Consider the following 22,583-nt stretch of genomic DNA (forward strand, 5'->3'; position numbering starts at 1 on the left):
CTTTGTCCAAGTAAGTTGAGGAGGCTAGGACATTCAAAACCTTGAAGGAGCAAGGAAGGCAGAAAGAACAGCAGGCTGGACAGAGTCCCACAAATGCCAGGAAGACCACAGGCTCCTTACGAGTGCCATGAACGGCCTCATGCCCTGCACCAGCAGAGTGGACCCCAGGAGGAATCCTACTGCAGGCCTCTTTGCTAACACACATGCAAGTAAGGAACAAACATTTCACATAGAAAAGGATCCAAGCATTGTGAATACAAGTTAGAGTTTTATTAATACACACTTCCCTTGCTCAGTATATATAAAACTATTTGCTAGATAGTTCTCTGCATATACAATAACATTAATATCCAATAAGATTGTCCTCTGTGCCTTTCAAGGTTGGTTTGTGTTTCAATTTCACTTCATTTAATGCATTTCAATATTTTAAGGCAGCTTTTTAAACACACTATAGCCCTACAATCACTGAACTCCTTTCTCCACCCTGAAACCCCCACATACACAACACGGTCAGCCTGCCAAGCTTACTTTGCGGCAGAAAGCGGGCAGTTTTCTCTCTACAGGTCTACTAGTGTCCTGGCTCTCCACTTCAACGTTACGCACTATTTATAAAAAGCTTACTGCAATTAGGACTGAACAGCTCAAACTTGTCCAGGAACATCAACCTTTTACCATGGAGAAGTCGTCTCTGGAGGATTTGCAGGCAGAGGATGCTACAGGCAGCATAAATAAATATAGAAAATGAAAGGCAGCTGGGGGTGGGGGAAAGTTGCCTATGTAATCCAGTGGCTGCACCAGCAACCAACTCTCTCTACTGAAGGGCTGGAAAGTGCAGAGTTCACTTGGCTGCCTCTTGCTAACCATGTTCCCCAGTGAGTAAACACTGAGCCTGTGTTATGGCCTGCCACGTGGCCTATCTCTTGACAAATAATTCTAGCAAAGCACATATACCCAAGTGGAAACGGCCTCCTGGGTGCCACTCACCTGGGAACAGTTAATTAGAGCAGAGAGAATTCCAGTTTAGGATCAAGTCTGCCAAGTATGGCAAGACTATCTCATTCCTACTGGCAAGTTTTCCAGGAAGGGGAAAAGAAAATAACAGCTGCCACTTTTAGCTACTTACAGTAACAGAGATCAACAGTGCAATGGCATCTTGCTCAAGTTGTGTTAGTGCAGGCATCCCCAAACTTCGGCCCTCCAGATGTTTTGGACTACAATTCCCATCATCCCTGGCCACTGGCCCTGTTAGCTAGGGATCATGGGAGTTGTAGGCCAAAACATCTGGAGGGCCGCAGTTTGGGGATGCCTGTGTTAGTGCCTTCAGAGACCTCTGGATCTCTTGCTACTAAAGCTTCAATTTAGACGGCAGAGGTAATAGCCTGTTATGGTCCCCAGACAGATTTATTACTCAATGAGGCTGCCCAAATATACAGGGCACATCTTCCTCCCCCAGCCTAATGCCTTCCAGGTGTTGCTGGACCGGAACTCCCATCATCCTTAATCACTGGGCTGATGGGGAGTTGTACACCACAACTGGAAAGCACCAGATTGAGGGGAGATCATAGCCCCAACTTGCATTCTAGCAGGGATCCTCACAAAGCAACTGTCACAAATGCTGGCAATTCCTCCCTTCCCTGTTCTCCACAACTGCCACATAAAGTGAACCACAGCGAATCAGAAAGGCTAGGTCGCAGCTCTCGCTCACAAGCTGTCACTTCGTGTGCATGGAAAACACACTATGCGCTGCTTGAAATCAAAAGGAGGCTGCATAAGCTAATCCTAATTATGGGGAAATTAAGTCAGAATAACGGGAACTGATGCAGGGGTGGGAGACCTGTGGCCCACTAGATCAGGCTTCCTCACCCTGGTACCCGCCAGGGACTGGGGAGACTCCATATCCCATCAACCCCAGGCAGCAGGGCCAACAGTCAGGGATGATGGGAGCTGAAGTCCAACAGCAGTGCTTGGATGGCGCTAGGAGGCACACCTGGTCTAGACAAAGGCAGGCAACACAGAAATGAGGTTATGGGCGCCAGCACCTTAGCCTTCCTCCTCTGCTTGGCCTCAATTCACTTTGGAAGAGGAATCAGCAGCAGCTCTCCAGTCAAACTGAGGCAGCTATGACCTAAACTAAGCAGGATTCTCATCCGGAGCCAGGGATGTCAGATTTGTTGGCCCTTTTGCCAGGGAGGACCAGCCTCCCAAGGCAAGGCAAGTGAACCCTCCCCCTCTATCTGTGGGAGGGGGGGGAATGCACCTCCCTCCCACTCCAAGAAAAAGGGTTCAGTAGGTCCGTCTTTCACCAGGCTAAATGCTGAGGGTCAATTTGAGACGATGCAGCAGCTGGTGAAACTTTGGAAAGCTCAAGGGAAAGGGATCAAAGCAGCAACTTCCAGGCAGCAAAGCCAGCAGAGGGAGAGTTCAAGAGACTGCGAGGATGCTAGGAGGCGGCGCTCCATCCATGCAGCTTGATAGAGGAGCTTCTCCATCCCAGAAATCCACATGGCAACATCTTAGTCCAGCCCTACAAGGACCCCAGGAGATGTTGGCTCAAGCACTGGAGTCCAGGAAAGGATCCTGAGCAAGTGAGGAAAATCTTTTTGACCCGATGTAGTGATTGCTGTGCTTTTTTTCCCCCCAATCAGAGTTTTTGTAAACTAAAGTTTTAACTTGTCCTAGTCCATTCTTCATTCCCTTTCACACAAAAAAGCTTGTCTGTTTGCCTTTAAGGAGGAAAACACTCGCCCTGTCCTCTTCTCCCATCTGCATCTTTCTCCAAAGGCATTCCCAGGCAAGGGAGCCAGCTGGCTCAGAGCCTTCCCAAGGGTTTCCACCGAACAGTCTTGTATGTGCACCACAGATAAGAGCTTCAAGAGGCTGTTTGGTGCCCGGACAAGTGCAAGCAGGGCAATGGTGCGCCCCGCTTTCCCAGCCACCAAAGCACCCTCCTCCTGCTCCCTATCGGCTTGGTCAAAGCTCGGTGCCAGACTCCATTGCCTCTGCTGGACCTCCGGGCGTCTGAAAGGAAGGGGGAAAGTGCTGGGTTCTTGACCTGTGCAGTGCAGTCCTGCTCTTTAGATCCTTACTGGATGGAGCAGGAGGCAGACTCCCCAAAGCAGCAGGGACATGGTGAGGATGACACAGGCTTGGGAGGGATGAGGTCAAGGTCCTCGTCGTCTGGGATTTCATCCAGGCGATACCCATCCTGCAGGAGCTGGCGGCTGAGATCCTGGTTGACCTGAGAAGCAAGAGGAGGGACAAGTTGAAAACACCTGCTGGAGGACTATGGAATTGGCCACGGCCTGCTGGTTATCAGTTTGTGGTAACACGGAGGCAGGGTTTTCCACCGGTGGAATCAGTGACGTGTGTTGTGCTCCGTGCTAAAATATGAAAGCCCCATCAGTAGTGGCATTCTGCCGGCTCTTGAAGACACGCCGGTTGAGGCAAGCATTCTCCTGAACTTGAACTTCCTGATCTAATTACTTTAATTGCTTTCCCCCCCCCACTGTTTTACTTGCTATGCTTCTTCACTGGTTTTTTCTATTGTACATTTTAATTATGGTTGTTTTTAATCTACTCAGAACTGCGTCCCCTATAGGATTGGACTGCAGTCCTAAGAAGGAAGGAAGGCCTGGAGAGCTCTCCTTCCTAGCAAGCATGCGAGTGAGAAAATGAAGATGTGTGCACACACATCCATGTGCCTACATTTCCTTACTCATGGTCAGTCACAACATGCTTACTGGGACACATGCGCACATAGACATTGCATGTAAGAAAGGGCTCCCGGACTGCACACTCTCCCATCCCTGGCGACTGGCTGGCTAGAGATGGAGGCTGACAGCATCTGGAGGGTCACGGGCTTTGCACCCCAAGACTAATGAGCAGGCAACATGAGTATCTGAGGTTCATCTTGCACCCCACCCCCACCTGCAATAAAAGCCTTTCCTCACTAACCATCAGAAGGTCAGACAGACAGGCAGACAAACCCCACCACCTGCAGGTCAATTTCAATGCCTGTAAGGAGCAAGCCATGCACCAGACTTGCCTCTGCAGAGGAGTAACCGGAGGAACATCTTGATCCCAGCTCCTCATCACTAGGAGAGAAAAGCACCAAGGGTCAGCACAAACAGAAAGGGTATTTCTAGCACACTTCTGGCTCCCAATTCTCTGCTAAGAATGAAGAGGGTTTTGTGTCATGAGAGGAAGTTTGTCTCCCATGAGAACATAAAATGACCCTGCTAGATCAGACTAGTCCTGCATCCTATTCCCAGCGCAGCCAACTAGATGCTTCTGGGAAGCCCACAAGCAATGCTGACTCCTGCCATTGCACCCCCCGTATCTTCAGGGAAAGACTGCTTCTGAAATTGGAAACTCTACAGGGCTACTGTGACTGGTATCCCGTTCAGTGACTGATCCTCTTTGCTAACACTCCTTTTTAGAGCCATTTAAAATGGGTGGCAACGCTCAAACCTTTTTGGCCTTCCCTACCCACAAACAGGGACCCAGGTGGTGCTGTGGTTAAACCACTGAGCCTAGGGCTTGCTGATCAGAAGGTCGGCGGTTCGAATCCCTGTGATGGGGTGAGCTCCCGTTGCTTGTTCCCAGCTTCTGCCAACCTAGCAGTTCGAAAGCACCTCAAAATGCAAGTAGATAAATAGGAACCGCTACAGCGGGAAGGTAAACGGCGTTTCCATGTGCTGCTCTGGTTTGCCAGAAGCGGCTTTGTCATGCTGGCCACATGACCTGGAAGCTATACGCCGGCTCCCTCGGCCAATAACGCGAGATGAGCGCGCAACCCCAGAGTCGGTCACGACTGGACCTAATGGTCAGGGGTCCCTTTACCTTTACCCACAAACAGCAAGCAGGTCCCACTCACCCCTCACCTGTCAGAGTCCAGGGACACCAGGGTTTCATCTGAGATCTGGCTGAGGGCAGCATAGCCCTTGTTGAACTTAACTGCCCTAGAGAAAGAGGCAAAAACCAACATGAAGCATCTGAGAGTGGGGGAAGGTGAAGGGTGTTGGTGCAAAGGACAGGGCGCCACTTTAGAGTCCTCACTCAGGCAGAAGATGGCCTTGGGCAAGTCACTGTCTCAACTGGACAAACCTGATGTGGCTTTTGGCACCAATTCAAAGGTGCAAAAAAGTCAGGTTCTGTATCTATGTATTCTGGAAACACATTTCAAATTATTCAAAGCTGAATCCTGCAGTCAAGGCTGACTTATCAACAACAGGGACCGAGGAAGCTACCTCAACCAAGTGAGACCATTTGTGCTCTGCACCAACCAGGATTGAACTCTGCGTATCAGCTGATTTGCAGTAGTGCAATCCTGCTTGGTTCAAAGCTTCAGAAGCTCCTGGCACCAAGCAGCATGATGCCAGGTGAGTGCAGCTTGCCCCAAAAGGCCTGGCAGGCCAAATGGAGAGGACTGTTGGCCCAAGCCTGGTCCACAGCCTGGGGCCCCCCACCCAAGCTCTCCACTTGCAGCCCCACCTGCAGATCTTGTGGACTGAACCTGGCACCACCTTCCTGCAACACAAGAGCTTCTACCTCTGAGCTGCACTAGCCCTTCTCGTAAATTGTGCCATTTCTGGAGGCCTTCGGCTGCTTTTCTGAATTCACCCCATGATGGGGAGCAGTAGGGAGAGAGCTAGATTAGGTTAGAAGGACACCAACGTTAGCAGCCTAACCTAATGCATGCGGAGTTGTTAAGGGCCACTGAACTCACCAAACAGCCCAAAATCCCCCCCAACAGTAAGAAAATGGACTGGACCTCTTGGCTGGTAGCTTGGGCTGGTGCCGGACGGCTCCTGAGAATGCGCCTCCCTTCCTCCGCAGCATCGCCTTTGCCATCTCGCGATGTTTCTCTGCAGCCCCCAAAATGACCAAGGCAAACTCAGTGAATATTTGCTGTATTCCACGTTCCTGGGGAGGATTGTCTCCCATAAACCCCACCCCACCAGCCAACTGCTGCCTGTGGGGCAAGTTCAGACAAATATTTACTACAAAAGGACAGCAGAAAAACCCACTCTGGGGAAACGCTGCCTGCACAGGACATGAATCATCTGAATCCTCTAGCTGCCAGCAAGATGCCAACACACTCTCAGAGGTTTGCCATCTATTAAAGTGGGTTGCATGGCAACTGTGCTGTGCAAGTCGTCTTGGGGAAGTCCCAGGGGTTCCCACCCCTGCAGCAAATATTCAGGTGAATCCACACCACTTGCTGGTGTTGCAAAAAAGCTTCCAGGTGTAGGATGGGGTATAGAACATACAAGACCTGCAGCTGGATCAGCCCAAAAGGGGCCCATCCAGTCCAGCACCCTGTCCTCGCATTGGCCAACCAGATGCCTCAATGGGAAACCCACATGCATAACCTGAGCAAAACAATACTCTCTCCACTTGTGCATCCCAGCAACTGGCATAAAGAGGCTTCCTATCTCAGACAGGGGGGGGGGAGCACCTAGTTATTCTGGCTGGTAAGCATGGACGAGTCTTATCCTCCATGCCATTGCCTTGCCTTCCTCCTGCAGCAATGAGGGGGCACTTTCTGCTCAGCAGTGAAGAAACCACAACTATTTCTGCCTTCCTAGTTAAGTCAGTAATTTCCATAAAAAATAATTAATCCATGAAACCCTTTGACATCCCACCCCCGTGTCTGTACCTTGCTGGATGGCTGGGGAGCCTGTGCCCCTTCAGATGTTGTTGGGCTACATCTCCCATTGTTGAGGCCACAGGAACGCTCCACCCCTGCTCCTCCACAATGAAGCTCAAGCAGGAACCATTGCCGTCATTTCTTCTCCTGCCTACATTGTCACTTCTTTCATGGCTGTACATGGCTGACAGTAAGCAGGTATTGTATTGTATTGTATTGTATTGTTGTTGTTGCTAACAGCAATTTAGTTCCAACTAGAGACGTGCGGAGGCTTTGGTCAAATCATGAAAAAAGTGGGATATTTCAGAGGGATTCTCTTAGGCAAAGTGGGATCTGCAGAAGGTACCCCGAGTCAAAGCAGGGGTGCCCTCAATGTGCCTCAGCATCTTGGGGACACACACACTAACTACAAACTATTGTCTGCTAAAAGCAAAACTAATGTATCTAAATCGACCATGGAAGGGGTGACTCATCCCCGTCTCAGTGCTCTGAATACCCCAGTTGTTGAGGAACACAAGTGGGAATGGTGCTACTGTGCAAATGAGCTACTTGCAGGCTTCCTGTGGGCATCTTACTGGCCACTGTGGGAAGAATCGACACTGAGCTAGGTGGGTCTGTGGTCCAACTAAGCAGGGCTTAGTTGCTCCTCAAGCGGTGAGCCCACCGTACTTGTAACATAGATTCCAGTCCTGACTTACGTAGCTTGTCCTGAATGGAAGGAGTTTTACTCATGAGGTACGGCCCCCTTTTCTCCACTGGTGTTTCCCTGCTTGTCCTCTTCTTGTCCCTCTGCCCCTGTCAGGAGACATTTGACAGCCATTATACCCCAAAGAGAACACAGAAGTCCAAAGCAGGGGAGCTTTCCTGCCTTTTATTGATGCCCAGCTTTTTACTTATTTCATCATGCCTGTTTTATTTACTACAAGATGCACTTTCAGGTATTGTCCAGAAAGGGAGATAGAAAGTACAAAACAACAACAACAAATATACTATATGAATCCCCTCGATTTCCAAGGTTCCAGCTGTGAGAGCCATTATGTAGCCAAAACAGCACCATCCATTTACAAGGAATAGGTATCAGCCATGGATGCAGAATGCTGATGGGACTATTAGCAGGGGAAAAGAAATCTGGGGTAGGAAGGAACATAGTGGCTAGTATCCTGAATGGGGAGCACTCTGTTGATAAACACCTGACTAGCTAACAACCCACCCATGCACTCCCTGCCAGCAAAAAATTCACCCCTATCTCATAACAGGACCTTCAGCCTATATGGCGGTGTATATGAGATTGGGGGGGGGGTGTTTCATGTCCTCAACTTTCAAAATCCCCCTTTCCAAAGACCTGAGTCCCACCATATGGAACATCTCCCATCAGCTGGCCACAGATTCCGTCCTCGGAGCAGGTGCCTTTGATCTGATCCAGCAAGGCTATCCTGAAGGAAGAAGAGGGCTTAAGAAGAGCCTGGCTGCTGGATCAGGCCAAAGGGGGGCCCATCCAGTTCAGCCTCCTGTTCTCACAGTGGCCAACCAGATGCCCCGAGCGGAAAGCAAGCGAGGAAAGGGGCCGGAGCACAAGAGCAACGCTCCCTTCCTGCGGCTCCCTGAGCGTTTCTTCCATGGCTCAAGGAGGCAGAGCCCAGCCTCCATCACGGCCAGCGGTGGGACAGGATTTGCTTCTTCTCCACGAAGCCCTCTCATCCTCCTGCGGGAGGGAGTTCCGCAGTTTAGCTGCGCCACGAAAAGAACTCGCTCCTTACACCCCTCCGGAGTCCGGACTCCTCCAACGTCCAGCTCGCGCGTCTGACGCTGTTGGAAGGGAACCCCGCAGGTCATTTAAACGACCCCGGAAGCCCCGACAGGCGGCCCCCCTCGCCCCGCTTCCAAGCAGGGCTGCCAGCAGTAGAGCCTCCATGGCCAGGAGCAGCCCACCCGCCCTGCGGAGGCCCGGGCGGCAGGAGAGGCCCCGGAAAGGCCCGCCCACACCACACGCCGGCCGCGCACCGTGTCTCTGCTCGGCCCGGGCAGCGTTGTGGCCTCCCTCCGGCCCGGAGGCTCCGCTCCGCCTCCCGCCGCCGCCGCTTCCATCATCGCTGCCCTCACCGCGGCGGCGCCACAAAGCCACGCCTCCCTCCCTTACGTCACCCTGCCGGCTCTCCCCCATTGGTTTGTTTTTAAGAGGCCCGCCCCTCGTCCTCTCGCGTTAGCAGCGCTCGTTTGCTGTTGAGGGGAGAGAGACCAACCAGCGAGAGGAGGAGGCGGAAGAGCCGCTAAAAGGCAGTGACGGGGCGGAGGCGACGGTGTAGGCTTCCGGAGGTGTCGCAGTCCTTGGTGTGCTCCGCTGCTTTTCGAGTCGCAGAGTCCTCGCAGGAGATGCGAAAGGGAGAGTGGGGGCTCAAGGCCTGGTTATCACGGGGCTGGGGGGCTGAGACCGTAGCCTCAGGAGTTCGCTTTCTGATTAAACGCACTTTCCTGCCACCACAAATCCTGCAGATAGAAAAATAGTGCATCGAGGGAGTGGCTCTAACTAGGATTGCCATATCTCAAAAATTAAGATTCCTGTTGACCTTTTTTTTAAGGAAACCACCACAATTGTTGAGCTTTTTGGGGGGAAACCTACCCCCAAAATGATGATTTTGAGCTTCTTAAACTATTTCCGCTTTTTTCATGGCACTACCATACATCCAGGTTTCCCCTGACATTTTGCTGATTTGGCAACATTCCTCCCCGACACAATTTTCTTTACCCCAAAATCAGGACGTCAGGAATTTTCCTGACATATGGCAAGCCTCTCTGGGCAAGGAATGAGAGTGCCCCACGGAACATGGAACTGTTGTGATGGGAACACAAGGCTCCCTTTGTTCCCTCTCATGTGCAAAAGCGCACACTACCTTGCTACCCAAGTCAAATTCAGCGTGTGAATGCTCATGTCTGGCTCAGTTGTAAAGGAGCAAATCAGGAGCCCCCATAGTCTCCAGGCAGATGAATAGCTGGTCCGACAAGGCCACGGACACACCTGGAGGGAATGGCAGGGACATTGTGACACCTGTAAGCACTGCTTCTCAGGGGCCTGCTTGCACATTCCAGGACTATCAGTATTTTGATGCAATAGACTAAAACAGAACCGGCTGACGTGTGGCCCTCTTGTTGGGACTGCAGCTCCCATCAGCCCCAAACATCATGGCCAACAGACGATGATGGGAGTTGAAATTCAGCACCAGGAGGGTCACAGGTTAAACAACTCTGGCATACTAAGTAATGGTGTAGTGGGCTTGTGCATTCATACAATAATCAACCTAGCAGTTTGAAAGCATGCCAGTGCAAGTAGATAAATAGGTACCGCTGTGGCGGAAGGTAAACGGCGTTTCTGTGAGCTCTGGCAATTGTCACGGTCCTCCGTGCGCTAGTAGCGGTTTAGTCATGCTGGCCACACGACCCAGAAAACTGCCTGTGGACAAATGCCGGCTCCTTCGGCCTGACCTGAAAGTGAGATGAGCGCCGCAACCCCATAGTTGCCTTTGACTGGATTTAACCGTCCAGGGGTCCTTTACCTTACGATGATTATATATGAAGTCTTACTATAAGACTCTGCAATTTATTATTCACATGAAGAGGCAAGGAAGCCTTGCTATCAGACCAATAGAAATCTTAAGGGTTATTACCAGTTGCACTCAATTCTCTCCAATTTTAAACATGCCCTATTGATTTCAATTTGATCTAAGCTCAATGAACTTAAGTCTGGATCCTTATTTAGTACCTCCAACTTACAGGACTCAACTAAATATTGATCAAATACCTTCAAGCATTTCTGCCATCTCAAGAGCTAAAAACTTGCATTGCTGTAGAAGTACTATATTTATCATGAATTATGAAATTGTTAATGGTTTTCTCACTGGGTGTTGTTTTATCTGGCTCTCGCCATTAGTCACCCTGTGTGATGGGAGGAAGGGCCAGATATATAAATAAAACAGAAGCTGTCCTTAGCAAGCAAGTTCAGTGCTGTGGTTTTTGTGTAGCAGTGCACACATAGGATCTGCACAAGGAACAGGAAGTCAAGCTCCTGGCCCCATCAGTTTCATGAAATCACATGGCATTTTGAAACAAAAGCATGTAATGATAACCTTCTTCAATGTCCTTTATAGGGATCCACACACAAGCAATAAAAATTTGAATGTCATTGACACCAATAAACAAAGTTTGAGAATCCCATTGTCAGGTTGTGAAATTGAGGATTAAGTTCTGTACCCCATGTTTATTCACTTTTATTATGGGAAATAAGATTTTCTTTTCTAGCATATAATAACACAGGCTACAAAGAACACTCAGTTCAAACCAGTTCCCCTTTATTAGGTCCAGCTTCACAACACATACTCCAGGACTCAATAAAAGGAAGCAGTAATTTCAAATAAGTAATATTTTAACGTCTGTTTCCAGGCAATTGTTGTACAATCAAATAGCATTAACAATAACCCCACAGGAAGCTCATCTGGAAGAGAAGAGATATCATGGATTAGTTCATGCATTTCTACACCCTTTTCAAGCTCTTTCTGCCCCCCCCCCACCACCAGAAAGCTTCTGAAAGAGTAAAAATGGATAGTTGGGGGAACATAATCTGATCTGTTTACCAGGCAGCTGCAGATTAACAGCTGGCTGCCCAGTGGTGTAAAAAGACCATTTTTCTACCACAGTCTTGTGACCTTTGTGTTTTCCTCATATCTCCAAATATATACTGTATATGCAGTCTAAAGAATTACAATCCTGCAGTCCACTTGTTTTACAGTATATATATTTTGCCCTTTTAAGTAGGGAGCTACTATATTTTTTCTATTTTAGCAGGTATCTGGCAAACTGGGCTGATTTTGCTTAGTTCTCTCTACTGCTTTGGGTTGCATCCAACGCTACTGTTCCATCAGCACTGCGGACTTCTGCCTGTGCAACACACCACACGCCCCCCTCTCCCTGCAACCCCAAAATCTGCTCCAAAGGTAGAGAACCCTTACAGAGCAGGTGTGGATTGCACACAGGGAGAGGAGAGGGACAGCCTGTTTCACAAGTGGGACTCTGTGCACAGAGTACCCTTTGTGTCTTAATCTGTATTTGTAAAATAATTGTGACACACAGGGCCGTCTTAAGTATATTTGGCGCCCTGGCACCATGGTGCGACGGATCCCTCCGGCGCCCCTGCCCCGCCCCCCAGCGTGGCGGGCGGAGCTGTGCGCCGGGCGCAGTGCGGCTGCCGGGGGCGCAGCTCCGCGGTGGGTGGGTGGGCACAGCTCCGCGGCGCCCCCCTGGCGCCCCCCAGCCTGGCTGTAGGGGCGGCCCTGAATTGTGTTTTGATTTGCTGCTATTCTAAATCTGCTCCTATGTTATCTTATTGTACAATGGCTATCTTGTTCCTATTTCTTTTATTTGGGACTGTCCTGTTCTTAGCCACTCTGGTCATTTTTATGAAAAGGGGAGGTACATTTTGTGGAGTATGAAATAAATAAATAAGGTGTGGGAGGAGAATAAAAGGATTTTGGAACCTAAGATTCCCTGGTGGCTATCACTATTTGAGATAACATCTGTGAAGGGGGGAGCGAGGAAGGGCAGATGGAAAACATACCAAGAGCTGATTGAAAACAAAGATGGGCAATACCTTTTAAAATCATTTGACCAGGTAAAAGAAGATTGCACAAGCTGGCTCCAATACAATCAAATGCAAAGCATATTCCAAAAACATAAAGTAATTGGCTTCCAAGAGAAAAAATCAAAATTACAAGAAATATTAATTGATAAAGAAGATAAACATCTGACAAATCTATATAAATATTTATTGGAATGGAATTTAAAAGATGAAGTGGTTAAGTGCAGTATGGTTAAGTGGGCACAAGATGTAGGAAGAACAATCTACAGTGTACAATGGGATAAATTGTGGTCTGAAAGTTTAAGATTCACAGCATGTACATCAATAAAAGAAAATATAATGAAAATGGCCTACAGATGGCACTTAACCCCAGAGAAAATAGGAAGGATTTATAAACAAGAATCAAACAAATGTTGGAAGTGTCATAATAAAATAGGCACATATATGCATTGCTGGTGGTGGTGTGAAGGTGTGCAGGAATTTTGGAATAAAATATATGAAAAAATGAAGAGTATGTTAAAATTAACTTTTGAAAAAACACCTGAGCTACTCCTGTTAAGTATGATCCTAGAAAGTGTGCCCAAAAATAAGAGAAATATTTTGTTATATGGCGGGGCGGCAGCTCGGGTATTGTTAGCACAAAAATGGAAGGGGGAAGATATACCAGGGGTGGAGGAATGGCAAATTAAAATGGTGGAATACATGAATTTGGCCAAAATGACGGCAGCAATTAGAAATGTACCTAGACAAAGGACCCAAAACGAATGGCAATTAGTGGAAGATTATTTTAAAAAAGAAGGTATTAAAACTGAGTTGGTGATTTGCTTAACTTAAAGAATGCACGAAGAGAGGGAATTACTAAAAATAAGGACAAGAGATATTATTCTTAGGGAATTAGGTGGAAACAAGTAAAGGAGGAATAGTATGAATAAGCGTTAAGTCGACAATCGGAAGTTTTTTTATGAGTCAATTTTAAACGTTTCTGATTTGTTTTTACATTGTCTCTTTCTTTTCTTTTTCTTTTTTCCCCTCTTCTCTTCTCTTTTTCTGTTCCCTCCTCTCTTTCCTTTTTGTTTTTGTGTTAGGTTATATTATATGAATGAGAATATTGGGGTATAATCTTTACGCTATACTTTACGTTACTTTACTTTACGTTATACTTTGACTATTATTTCATTATATGATTTACCTTTAATATGATTTCATTATATATGATTTTGTGCGTTATGATTTCGTTATTATTTATATCATTTACATTATTGTTCTGTTTGAGTATGTATGAAATTAAGAAAATGTATTTTAATATGAATTTCAATAAAGCTTACTTTTTAAAACTAATAAATAAATAAATAAATAAATAAATAATGTCATTTCCAGAAAACAGGCTTTACCCCCCCCCCCACACACACACAAGGATTACATTCTGGGTCCCCACACATGTCAGTGAAATTGCATAAAGTAGGGAGCACCCCACTTTAATAAGGATGGTGTGTGGGGAGAAGAGACTCAGCCTGGAAATCTCTTGGGGCTGCTGTCCCAAGCATGCTTGTCTGCCTGCAAGGAGTTAGTATGTGTGGCAGCGGCCAGTAGCCACAGAGAGCAGGGACCAAGAAGGGCACCCAGCAGGACTGGTGCCAGGATGGGGGCGTCGATGTGCTTCCTGCCCTTTGTCATTGGTCGATTGAAGGGCACCTTCTGTTGCTTGCACAGGAAAGCATGGGAACCAGTAAAACATTTCTAACTGCATACAGAGTTGCAGCTCTTCATTCAAAGTCTGTAGGATTCTAGTGTTTACACAGAACACACAGCAGATGGTACCCAAGCAGTAGATTGTGGTTATGTGGCTGTAAACGAGGCCACAGACCAAGCCCCCAGTTCACTATAACCAATGCAACATTAGAGTAACAGCTCAGATTCTTCTCACTGGGGGGAAAAAGCCTTTCTCCCTGCAAAAGCCACTTGCCCCAGATGAATACTTATGAGAAAGCAGCATTTTATTGCTAAAGTCAATTCAGGTTTGTGCAGGCTTGCAATTAAATGCTGCTCCTTGTCTCCTCCCTGGTGCCACTACACCTAGCAAGGGCTCTGCCGCTTTTTTCCTGTACATTAAATGAGTGACAGCTTAAACTAGCAGAGCATTGCATGTATTGCCACTAAACATCCAACTTCCATAGCACTGTCCTATTTAAGGGTGACGTGTTTGCATAGTCTTGAATGCTGCTCCGTTAACAGAACAGCAGTTGCTAAGCTTAGGCTGAGTGCTTGATCCCCACTGTAAATTCAGTACATATGACAGCAGGAGAAACACTCCTGGTTGCCAGGAGTGAAGTCATTTGATGCAGACAACTAAGCAAGCACCAATATTATATGGCTGTATTTGAGTCAGATTCAGAAATAAGGAGCCTGACATTGATGAATGAGAAGTGTTCACTGTACTTTTCTCCAGTCTTTTTTAATCATTTAAGTATAAGAACTACACTTCAAGTACATCAAGAATGGCCCACCAGAAAAGGGGGTGGGGCTAGGTGAATGCAGGGAATTTGCAAGTCTTTTTTCTGCCTTTCCTCAGCCAAACCTAGAAAAAGAAGCCTTGGTGTTCTACTCAAGATAGCTCAAACTCTATCTGGCCTGCAGGGCAATTGCAACTTGCACAAGGGTTACGTTCCCAGGGGTTCCGCATAAAAGCAAAATCACACAAAGTCAGAACAACCCCTGTAACTGCTCCCACCTCTTGAGATCTTGCAAGATCTCAGATGGCCCCATGAGATCTCCTGGGAACCCTTAGAGGCCTCATGCAACTGTCCAGGAGCCTGGTAAACAAGATGGACGATTAAAAAGCTGTTTCCGCAAAGGAGCGAAGATTTGTTCTCTTACCAATAATGTTTACACTTTGTCCAGGCCAAGTTCCTCTGGAGTTGAGATTCCCAACTCATTCAATGTTGGTCTAAGTTCCTGGATAACATATGGGTATATATCCTTGTGAGGCCCTGCTTTGTCCTAATTGAAAGAACACAAAATGAATTCAAACTTAACAAAACCAAGACAGATTCATATCCAAGGCCAAAAGGGTTAATTCTTCAATAAGACTGTTGAAGTTTTTTATTAAAAAAAATACACACAAGAGAAAAGCATTTCACCAAGAGTTAAGCAACAGTTTACTGCTTCAAAATCCACCTTTTACATGTGAAAGTGGCTCTATGAGGCTACAAATCTATACTCGCTTGAAAGCAAAACCCACTGAACTCAGTGGGGCTTTCTTTTGAGTTTACATGCATAGGCTTCTATTATAAGCAGCCTGGTAAACTTTTGTTGGGAAATGGGGAAATGGGCAGGGGCAGAGCACATGTATTTTGTACAGGAAGTTCCACTCTCAGCCGCACATATCCTGTCAAAAAGATCAAGGTTAACAGGGTTAGAAGGACCTATGTCACAGGCTGTGGAGAGCCAATGACCATTAAAGTAGACAATGCTGGCTAGAAAGATTTGTTAGGCTCTCAAGGCTAGTCAAACAAATCTCTACAAAGAGTGCAAAGGCTCTTTATGGATCACCAGCAAGCCAGAACTCCACAATATACACACTATAAACACAGAGGCAAATGGAGAAGCAGGGTGTTGGCTGCTCAGACTCAAGTGTCTTTCACTGACCTTTACAACTTCTAAGATACGGACTGCACTAGCAAAGTCATTTAGTCGTCGGCATGCCCTCAAAGCAGCATCAATGATTTTTGGTTCTGGAACCAGGTCATAACCAACCAGTGTGTTCATGCCTGTGGGAATGAACAAGAATGAGAATATTCTGTTGTTCTTACAAGTTCAGGAGTGTGTCCATTTCTCTTCCTAACATTTCTGATTATATCTAAATATGCCAGAACATATTATTAATATCAAATTTCCTGCAAGTGACTTCAGATATTTGATACTGCCACAGTACACAAAATTTGTAGAGCTAACATGAAACGTTGCTTACATTCCACATACAAAATGTCAGATCAAACCTTTAATTTGCCATTTCAGTGCCAAAACTTCAATTCTATTTTTTTGCATCCCATCCAACAACAGATCCCAATTTCCACAACAAAGCTCCATTTATTGTGAATGTGGCTTTTATGCTCCCTGCTTATCTAAGAACTCACATACTTTGGGGAGTTTTCTAAAAATGTTACTTTATTAAACTATCAATTGTTGTTCAACCTCTGTAGTGAAGAAGAGTCACCCTGTAAAAAGTGCAATTTTGTTTTGACAACCGTCAACACAATAAAAACTGTACACTTCCTCTTACCTTAAATAGAATATCACAAGGCATTCAACAGTCAAAGGGATTTTATAAGTTTATTGCTCGCTCAGAGACCTAATATCACTGTCCTCTTATGTACAGCCGGAAGTCAGTCTTATCTCTTTCCCTAACAAAAGATATGCCTTGAAAAAGGTGAGGCACGGCTGAAACCCAAAGGGACTGACAGAAACATTGAATCAGTTTCGATTTCAGCAAGTTATGATAAGTGACAATTTTTTTACTACTCATATAGCTATTAAAATACCAGAGTTACAATCTTAAAAGCAGAGGCTGGGTGGCCATCTGTCACGTATGTTTTAGTTAAGATTCCTGCACAGCAGAGGGTTAAACTAGATGACCCGCAGGGTCTCTTCCAACTCTACAATTCTATGATTCTATGCTCTGGAACAGTTCCATTAAGGCTGGTGGAATGTTGGGCAGCGACTGAAGAAAAATGGACCAGACTGCTCCATGCAAGCTACCACAACCAGCTTGCAGAAATGCCTCCATTCAGCTGCAGCCGCAGCAGCACACAGCAAAGGAGGGTTTCTCAAGCTTTTCAATACTACTCTCCCTCAGCCTTACCTTTCCTTAGCTCCCAGGCATCAATATCCGGTTTATTAAAGTACGTCACCCAGCGAGCATCAAACTCTTCATCTGACTCATGTGACCCATGAGAATAGCAGCGCACAGGCAATACAGCTGTGACAAAAACAGGAAGTGGGAAGAAGAGGAAGATATTAAAGAGCTCAAGGTAAAACTGCAACACAGCAGGTACACATAGGAAGTCAGTGTACACATGAAATCCCAGGAATGCAGCTCTCTGCTTTGGTCAGCAGCAACCATCCCCACATCACCTCCAGACTGCAGCTGCCAGAGTTTCCACTAAAGCAGCATGTCATCACCCCTCCCTCCCCAGTAAAGAGAAACATGCACTGAAACAGCCCTAAACCACACCACTTTGAAAGGTTCATCCAGCTGTGCACAAGGGTTGCTGTATGAATTTCCCCATTTCCTGCCAGAAGAGGGAGAGCAGGGCAGGAGGCAGCAGGCGAAGGGTAGAAAAACTACAGCAGTGTATTGATTTGCATTGCTGGAGCAACATATCTTCAGCATTCATGACAAGTCACCTAAAAAATCTAATTACCATCCCATCAAAATAACTTTCCAGCAATCCAATTGCTATTTTGTAAATTATTATTACCTTTTTAATGCACACATTACAGGTATCCCTCCCAGCTTTAGAATTTTTTTGCTAGCAAGTCACCTTTGGGCTTATTTACACAGTTGAGATAGCTAGTCTGGTGCTTTCAAGGGAAAACATGAAGTCCCTGAATGCTTAAGAATGTATGCCAGAAGGATTGTTAATAATAGTGATAATAATTAAAATCACACTTCAATACTATCTAAAATAAGTCAGTGTTCTGAACTGTACAGTTTACAGAACTAAGAACAAAACCTTGTCTTCAGGGCAGTCTCGAGCAGGTCGGGCGCCCTGGCGCTGAGATCGCTCCGGCGCCCCCGCCCTCGCAGTGCGCAGCGTGGCTTCCGCCCGGCTTTGCCGCACAGCGCCCCGCCTACCGGCCCAGTGCCCTAGCACCCCGCGCCACCGGGACTATACCTAGAGCCGGCCCTGCTTGCCTTCAAGTTTACAATCTAAAAAAACCAGACGCACAGGAGAAAGGGAAGATAATGGAGATTAAAAGCTCACTTAAATAGAACAGGCTTGAAAAAATAGACATGTCTGGAGCCACTTCATAAGGAGTGGGTAGATGTGGATCATATGAGTACATGGAGGCAGCAAGTTCCAAAGTTCCATTTTCTCTGGCAAAGATTTGAAGCAGATATATAATCTAAGGGTTCTAAAGTCACCAGAGCAGCAGTTCATATTTTACTTAACACATCCTGCAGGATCACTGCCAGTGTTAGAAATTAGCCAGCTGCGTTTTGCTACTGACGTGGGTCTAATTGCGACCATGTGGAGAAATGTGGGCGCCTGGTTGGTGACCACAGTCTAAAAACCTCTCCCTTAGTCCATAGTTAAAACCATTTCCATAGTGTATGTTTCTCCTTCTTGCATTCTGGGACAAGTGCATTGTTGTAAGAGCAAGTCAAGCCCTCTCCCACCACCCGCCAGCAAATAAACATTCTGTTGTGGCGACCATAACCTAGATTTAAGGTGCCATTTACTGTTGCTGAATAAATGATATTTACGGTAATTCAAAAATTCACTTCGTTTAGTCCAATTCAGCAGTAAAATGAACTCAAACAAGAGTAAAAAAAATGCTTTCATTCTGGACATTGTCTTGCTGTTGCACAATCCACAGAAGAAACTAGACGGGTTTGGAATTTTAAAATGCCAGGTGTTAAAACTACCCCCAAAAATGAGATGCTGGCATTTAAGCTGCAAATTATCCATTTCACTCTTGATTTTTCTATTCTTCAGTTAATAAGCCTCCATCTCAGAACAGCTGCTCTAAAGTAAAACATGATTCGTTGCAATGTTGATAATCAAAGACAATTTTCAGTACCTTCAGTATTACAACTTCCTCAGATTTTGTGGTAAATCATATCTGCTAAATGAATGCAAAATTTGCTGGAGTCTTTAGCATCAATGATATTATTAGTTTCCAGTACCTTCACCTGCCATCTTGGGGGATAAGTACAAGACACAAAGGCCATACAATGCTTGTTAAGTATCTAGGAGTCTTCACCTAGAATAGACACCAGTATGATGACTGCATCAACACTGTGTTCCAATAAGTTTTATTGAGCCAATTTCCCTGCTGGGAATTAATTTAGATACGACTTTCACAATCAAGCTATTGTATAGAGCCAACTCACATGTAAAATGGGACTACACTGACTTGAAAAGATCGTGGTTTGGAAGAAGTCAACAAAGCCATGCATAAGTGAGTTCATAAGGCGGAGTATTTTTTCCAGATGTCCCTATCTTAGGGCTCCTCCATCTGACCCACTTACTAAATACCCATCTTGATTGGCTTGCACAAAGCTTATTCGGTGATTAGCCTTTATCAGTCTATACCATGGGTAGGCAAACTAAGGCCCGGGGCCCGGATCTGGCCCAACCGCCTTCTAAATCTGGCCCGTGGACGGTCCGGGAATATGAGCAGAATGTGTCCTTTTATTTAAAATGCATCTCTGTGTTATTTGTGGGGCCTGCCTGGTGTTTTTACATGAGTAGAATGTGTGGTTTTATTTAAAATGCATCTCTGTTATTTGTGGGACATAGGAATTCATTCTCCCCCCCCAAAAAAAAATATAGTCCGGCGCCCCACAAGGTCTGAGGTACAGTGGACCGGCCCCCTGCTGAAAAAGTTTGCTGACCCCTGGTCTATACTGAGCAGTCATTCTGACTTGTTTCTGGGGTTGATTTACAACAATAAATATTCATCCTGATATGCTTGTGCTTTGTTTATATGCCTTCCCATTCATTCATCCTACTGTTTTCAATGCATTGCCCTGTTACATTCCAAACTGCAAAAAAACCACCCTTCTTTTTAACATGGATTTGTTGCATCAGGGCAATAACTCCACTTTAATTGTGCAAACCTAAAGTTCCAGTATGTGCCTGAATCCCTCCTTCAAAATACTGTCTGGAAGCACCCTTAAGCAGATCATGGTCCTAACCTCCCTTCTTAAATGGGAATGGGATACAGACAGGTTATCACATAGTTCCCCCCTACCCTTCCTTCAAGGAATTCAGGGTAGCATTCAAACAGGATCATCTACTCCAGGGGCCTGAAAACTTTTTCAGCAAGGGGCCAGTCCACTGCACCTCAGACCTTGTGGGGGGCTGAACTATATTTTTTTTGGGGGGTGAACAAATTTCTATGCCCCACAAATAACCCAGAAATGCATTTCAAATAAAAGGGCACATTCTACTCATGTAAACACACGCTGATTTCTGGACCATCCACTGGCCGGATTTAGAAGGCGATGGGGCAGAATCCAGCCCCCGAGCCTTAGTTTGCCTACCCATAATCTACTCCTTTGCATCCTCACAGTGAACATGTGAGGCTGGGGAGGCAAGAGAGCCTGGCGGGCTCAAGGTCACCCAGTAAACTGTTCATTTCTTTGGACAAGCTAAGAACACTCACGGCTCTGACTGCAACTGTTTTCAAGCCTGGTTAGCATATCAGCATGAGCCCATTTTCAGGCAGGAGAGCCTTAAAGGATGTGCACCTAGAAATGAAGAGTTGGTCCTTAAGAGAAGCAACCTATTCCATGAAATGGAAGCAGAGCCACAAGCAAGAAGTGAAACCAGGAAGAGCAGAAACTGAGGGAACGCACTGCAGATCAGACCCAAAAGGCAGCACCAACTGTAAAGGTTGGGGGAAGCAGCCATATGCATCCTGAAGAGACAGGGAAACTCTCCTTTCCTGGGAATATTCCAAAGCACATTATTAAGCCTGAGTAACCGGGCAGAGATCTTCTCCCGTCTCTGGTCCTCTTCCTCCCTTCGAAATCATTTTCTCGTTGCATTTACACCTTTCCTCCCGACACCCTGCGAGGCAGGCTAGGCTGACCCCCAAGGTCTGACCCCCAGAGAGCTTCATCCACGGCCGAGCGCGGGATTTGAAGCCCGGCCTCTCCCGGGCCCCGGCGTCACCTTCCTGCCGAGGGGAGCTCAGGAGCCGAGGAAAGGAAGAGCAGGCGAGCCCGCGACCTTCCTCGTTGCCGCCGCTTCCCCGCCCCAAGGTCACCCGCCACCCTCCTCACCTGCCCCCCTTCGCAGGGTCGCGACGAGGCCGAGCAGCGGGCGCAGCGGGCGCCCTGACCGTCCCCCGGGGGGGAGAGGGAGGGAAGGGCGGCAGGGGACCCACCAGAACCGGGTAGAGCGCGAGCGGCGGCTCCCCTAGGAGGCCTATCGGCTCCCCGCGGGAGAGCGGGGTCACGGCAAGGACACGGCCAGGCCTCGAGCACCGCAGCTCCGGCGCAGGCGCGGCCGGGAGAGTCGGAGGAGGGGTGCCTCACCTGCGGGCGCCGCGCGGGGGACGAGGCCGCGGAGGACGGGCGCGGCGCAGCGGCGGAGAAGGAGAAGCTGAGCGGCTGCCAACATGGCTGAGGCGAAAGAAGCGGCGGCCGTGAGGCGACGCGCGGGAAGGGGCGGCTGGGTGAGGCGGTTGGGCGGGCGGGGGTGGCAGGCGAGGCTGCGGCGGCGGCTTCTGCTCCTGGCCGGCCTCCTCGCTTCCTTTCTCCGACGGCCACGCGCCGCTGCTGCTCCGCTGGCGAGACGCTCCGAGGGCAAAAGCGGGCGGGGCCGAGGCTACGGCGGCGCAGGGCGGACTAACCTCCTCGCGCCCTCGCGAAGGACGGCGCGGGAGGGGAGGAGAGAGCCGGAGCTGCGCACGCGTAGTCAGGGAGACGGCGCGGCGGGTTCCAGCGGGTTCCTCCTCCGAGGGGCGGAGTCGCCCAGCCGCTCGGACAGGGCGCAGTACATGGACTTGAAAGGCGCATCTGCCTGTATATTTAAGGCACCTTCACACACACCCCAAGATCCCTGGGAACCGTAGTTTCCACCTCAATGAGCTTCAGGGCTCTCGATCAGCCTAGGTGGGTTTTTTTTGGGGGGGGGTGTAGGTGTTTTCCGTGCAGAGCGCGAGACGCGGGATCCCCTACCCCAAGGAGCTCGCAATCTTTCCTTCCGCCGCCGCTCTTGTTCTTGTTGCTTAACAGAGGGGGCTGTTTTCTGCGGATCTGCAGGGAGGCGCCTTGCAGCCCGTCCCTTCGCGCATTTACTCGGGAACGCGGCCCGCTGCTTTCTGTGCAGGTGCGTCAGGCAGAAGCCCCAAGGCGGCGATGGGGCACCAGTGCCCCCCCCCCACGGGTGCTGATGGACCCTCCCTCAGCCGCTGGCCACGATGGTTGGTGCTGACGGGAACCGGAGTCCCACAGCTTCCCGGGGCTTTGCTCTGGCAGAGCTTCGTCCCTGCGCTTATTTCAAGCAGGAACGCTTTGCTCTTCGTTGTGGAAGCGCGACGCCCGCAGTGAACTCCTAAGGATCCGCCAGA

General features: G+C 47.9%; 2 protein-coding genes and 1 long non-coding RNA gene across 4 annotated transcripts; all 3 read right to left on the reverse strand.

Moving 5' to 3' along the window:
• Positions 1-248: 248 nt before the first annotated feature.
• Positions 249-8,758, reverse strand: FAM219B (family with sequence similarity 219 member B). 2 transcript variants are annotated; one of them, XM_035112420.3, is made up of 6 exons: positions 8,654-8,758; positions 7,351-7,447; positions 5,774-5,867; positions 4,884-4,961; positions 4,046-4,094; positions 249-3,238 (listed from the first exon to the last, which is right to left on the reverse strand). In XM_035112420.3, the coding sequence occupies exons 1-6, from the start codon at positions 8,738-8,740 to the stop codon at positions 3,083-3,085; spliced, it is 561 nt and encodes a 186-aa protein (XP_034968311.2). In that variant the 5' UTR covers positions 8,741-8,758; the 3' UTR covers positions 249-3,082. The 2 variants fall into 2 exon arrangements, with proteins under 2 accessions (XP_034968311.2, XP_034968312.1); XM_035112421.3 differs by having other exon boundaries at positions 3,955-4,094.
• Positions 8,759-10,970: 2,212 nt separating this feature from the next.
• COX5A (cytochrome c oxidase subunit 5A) lies at positions 10,971-21,809 on the reverse strand. Its single transcript, XM_035112418.3, has 5 exons — positions 21,547-21,809; positions 17,134-17,250; positions 15,921-16,042; positions 15,150-15,272; positions 10,971-11,135 (listed from the first exon to the last, which is right to left on the reverse strand). Exons 1-4 carry the CDS (start codon positions 21,629-21,631, stop codon positions 15,159-15,161), a joined length of 438 nt encoding a protein of 145 aa, XP_034968309.1. The 5' UTR covers positions 21,632-21,809; the 3' UTR covers positions 10,971-11,135; positions 15,150-15,158.
• Positions 18,013-21,522, reverse strand: LOC148687272 (uncharacterized). Its single transcript, XR_015947848.1, has 3 exons — positions 21,396-21,522; positions 20,670-20,754; positions 18,013-18,204 (listed from the first exon to the last, which is right to left on the reverse strand). It is a non-coding gene; the product is annotated as an uncharacterized LOC148687272 (long non-coding RNA).
• Positions 21,810-22,583: the final 774 nt, after the last annotated feature.

The sequence above is a fragment of the Zootoca vivipara genome, chromosome Z1 (genome assembly GCF_965207765.1).
Source record: "Zootoca vivipara chromosome Z1, rZooViv2.hap1.1, whole genome shotgun sequence".
Taxonomy (NCBI): domain Eukaryota; kingdom Metazoa; phylum Chordata; class Lepidosauria; order Squamata; family Lacertidae; genus Zootoca; species Zootoca vivipara.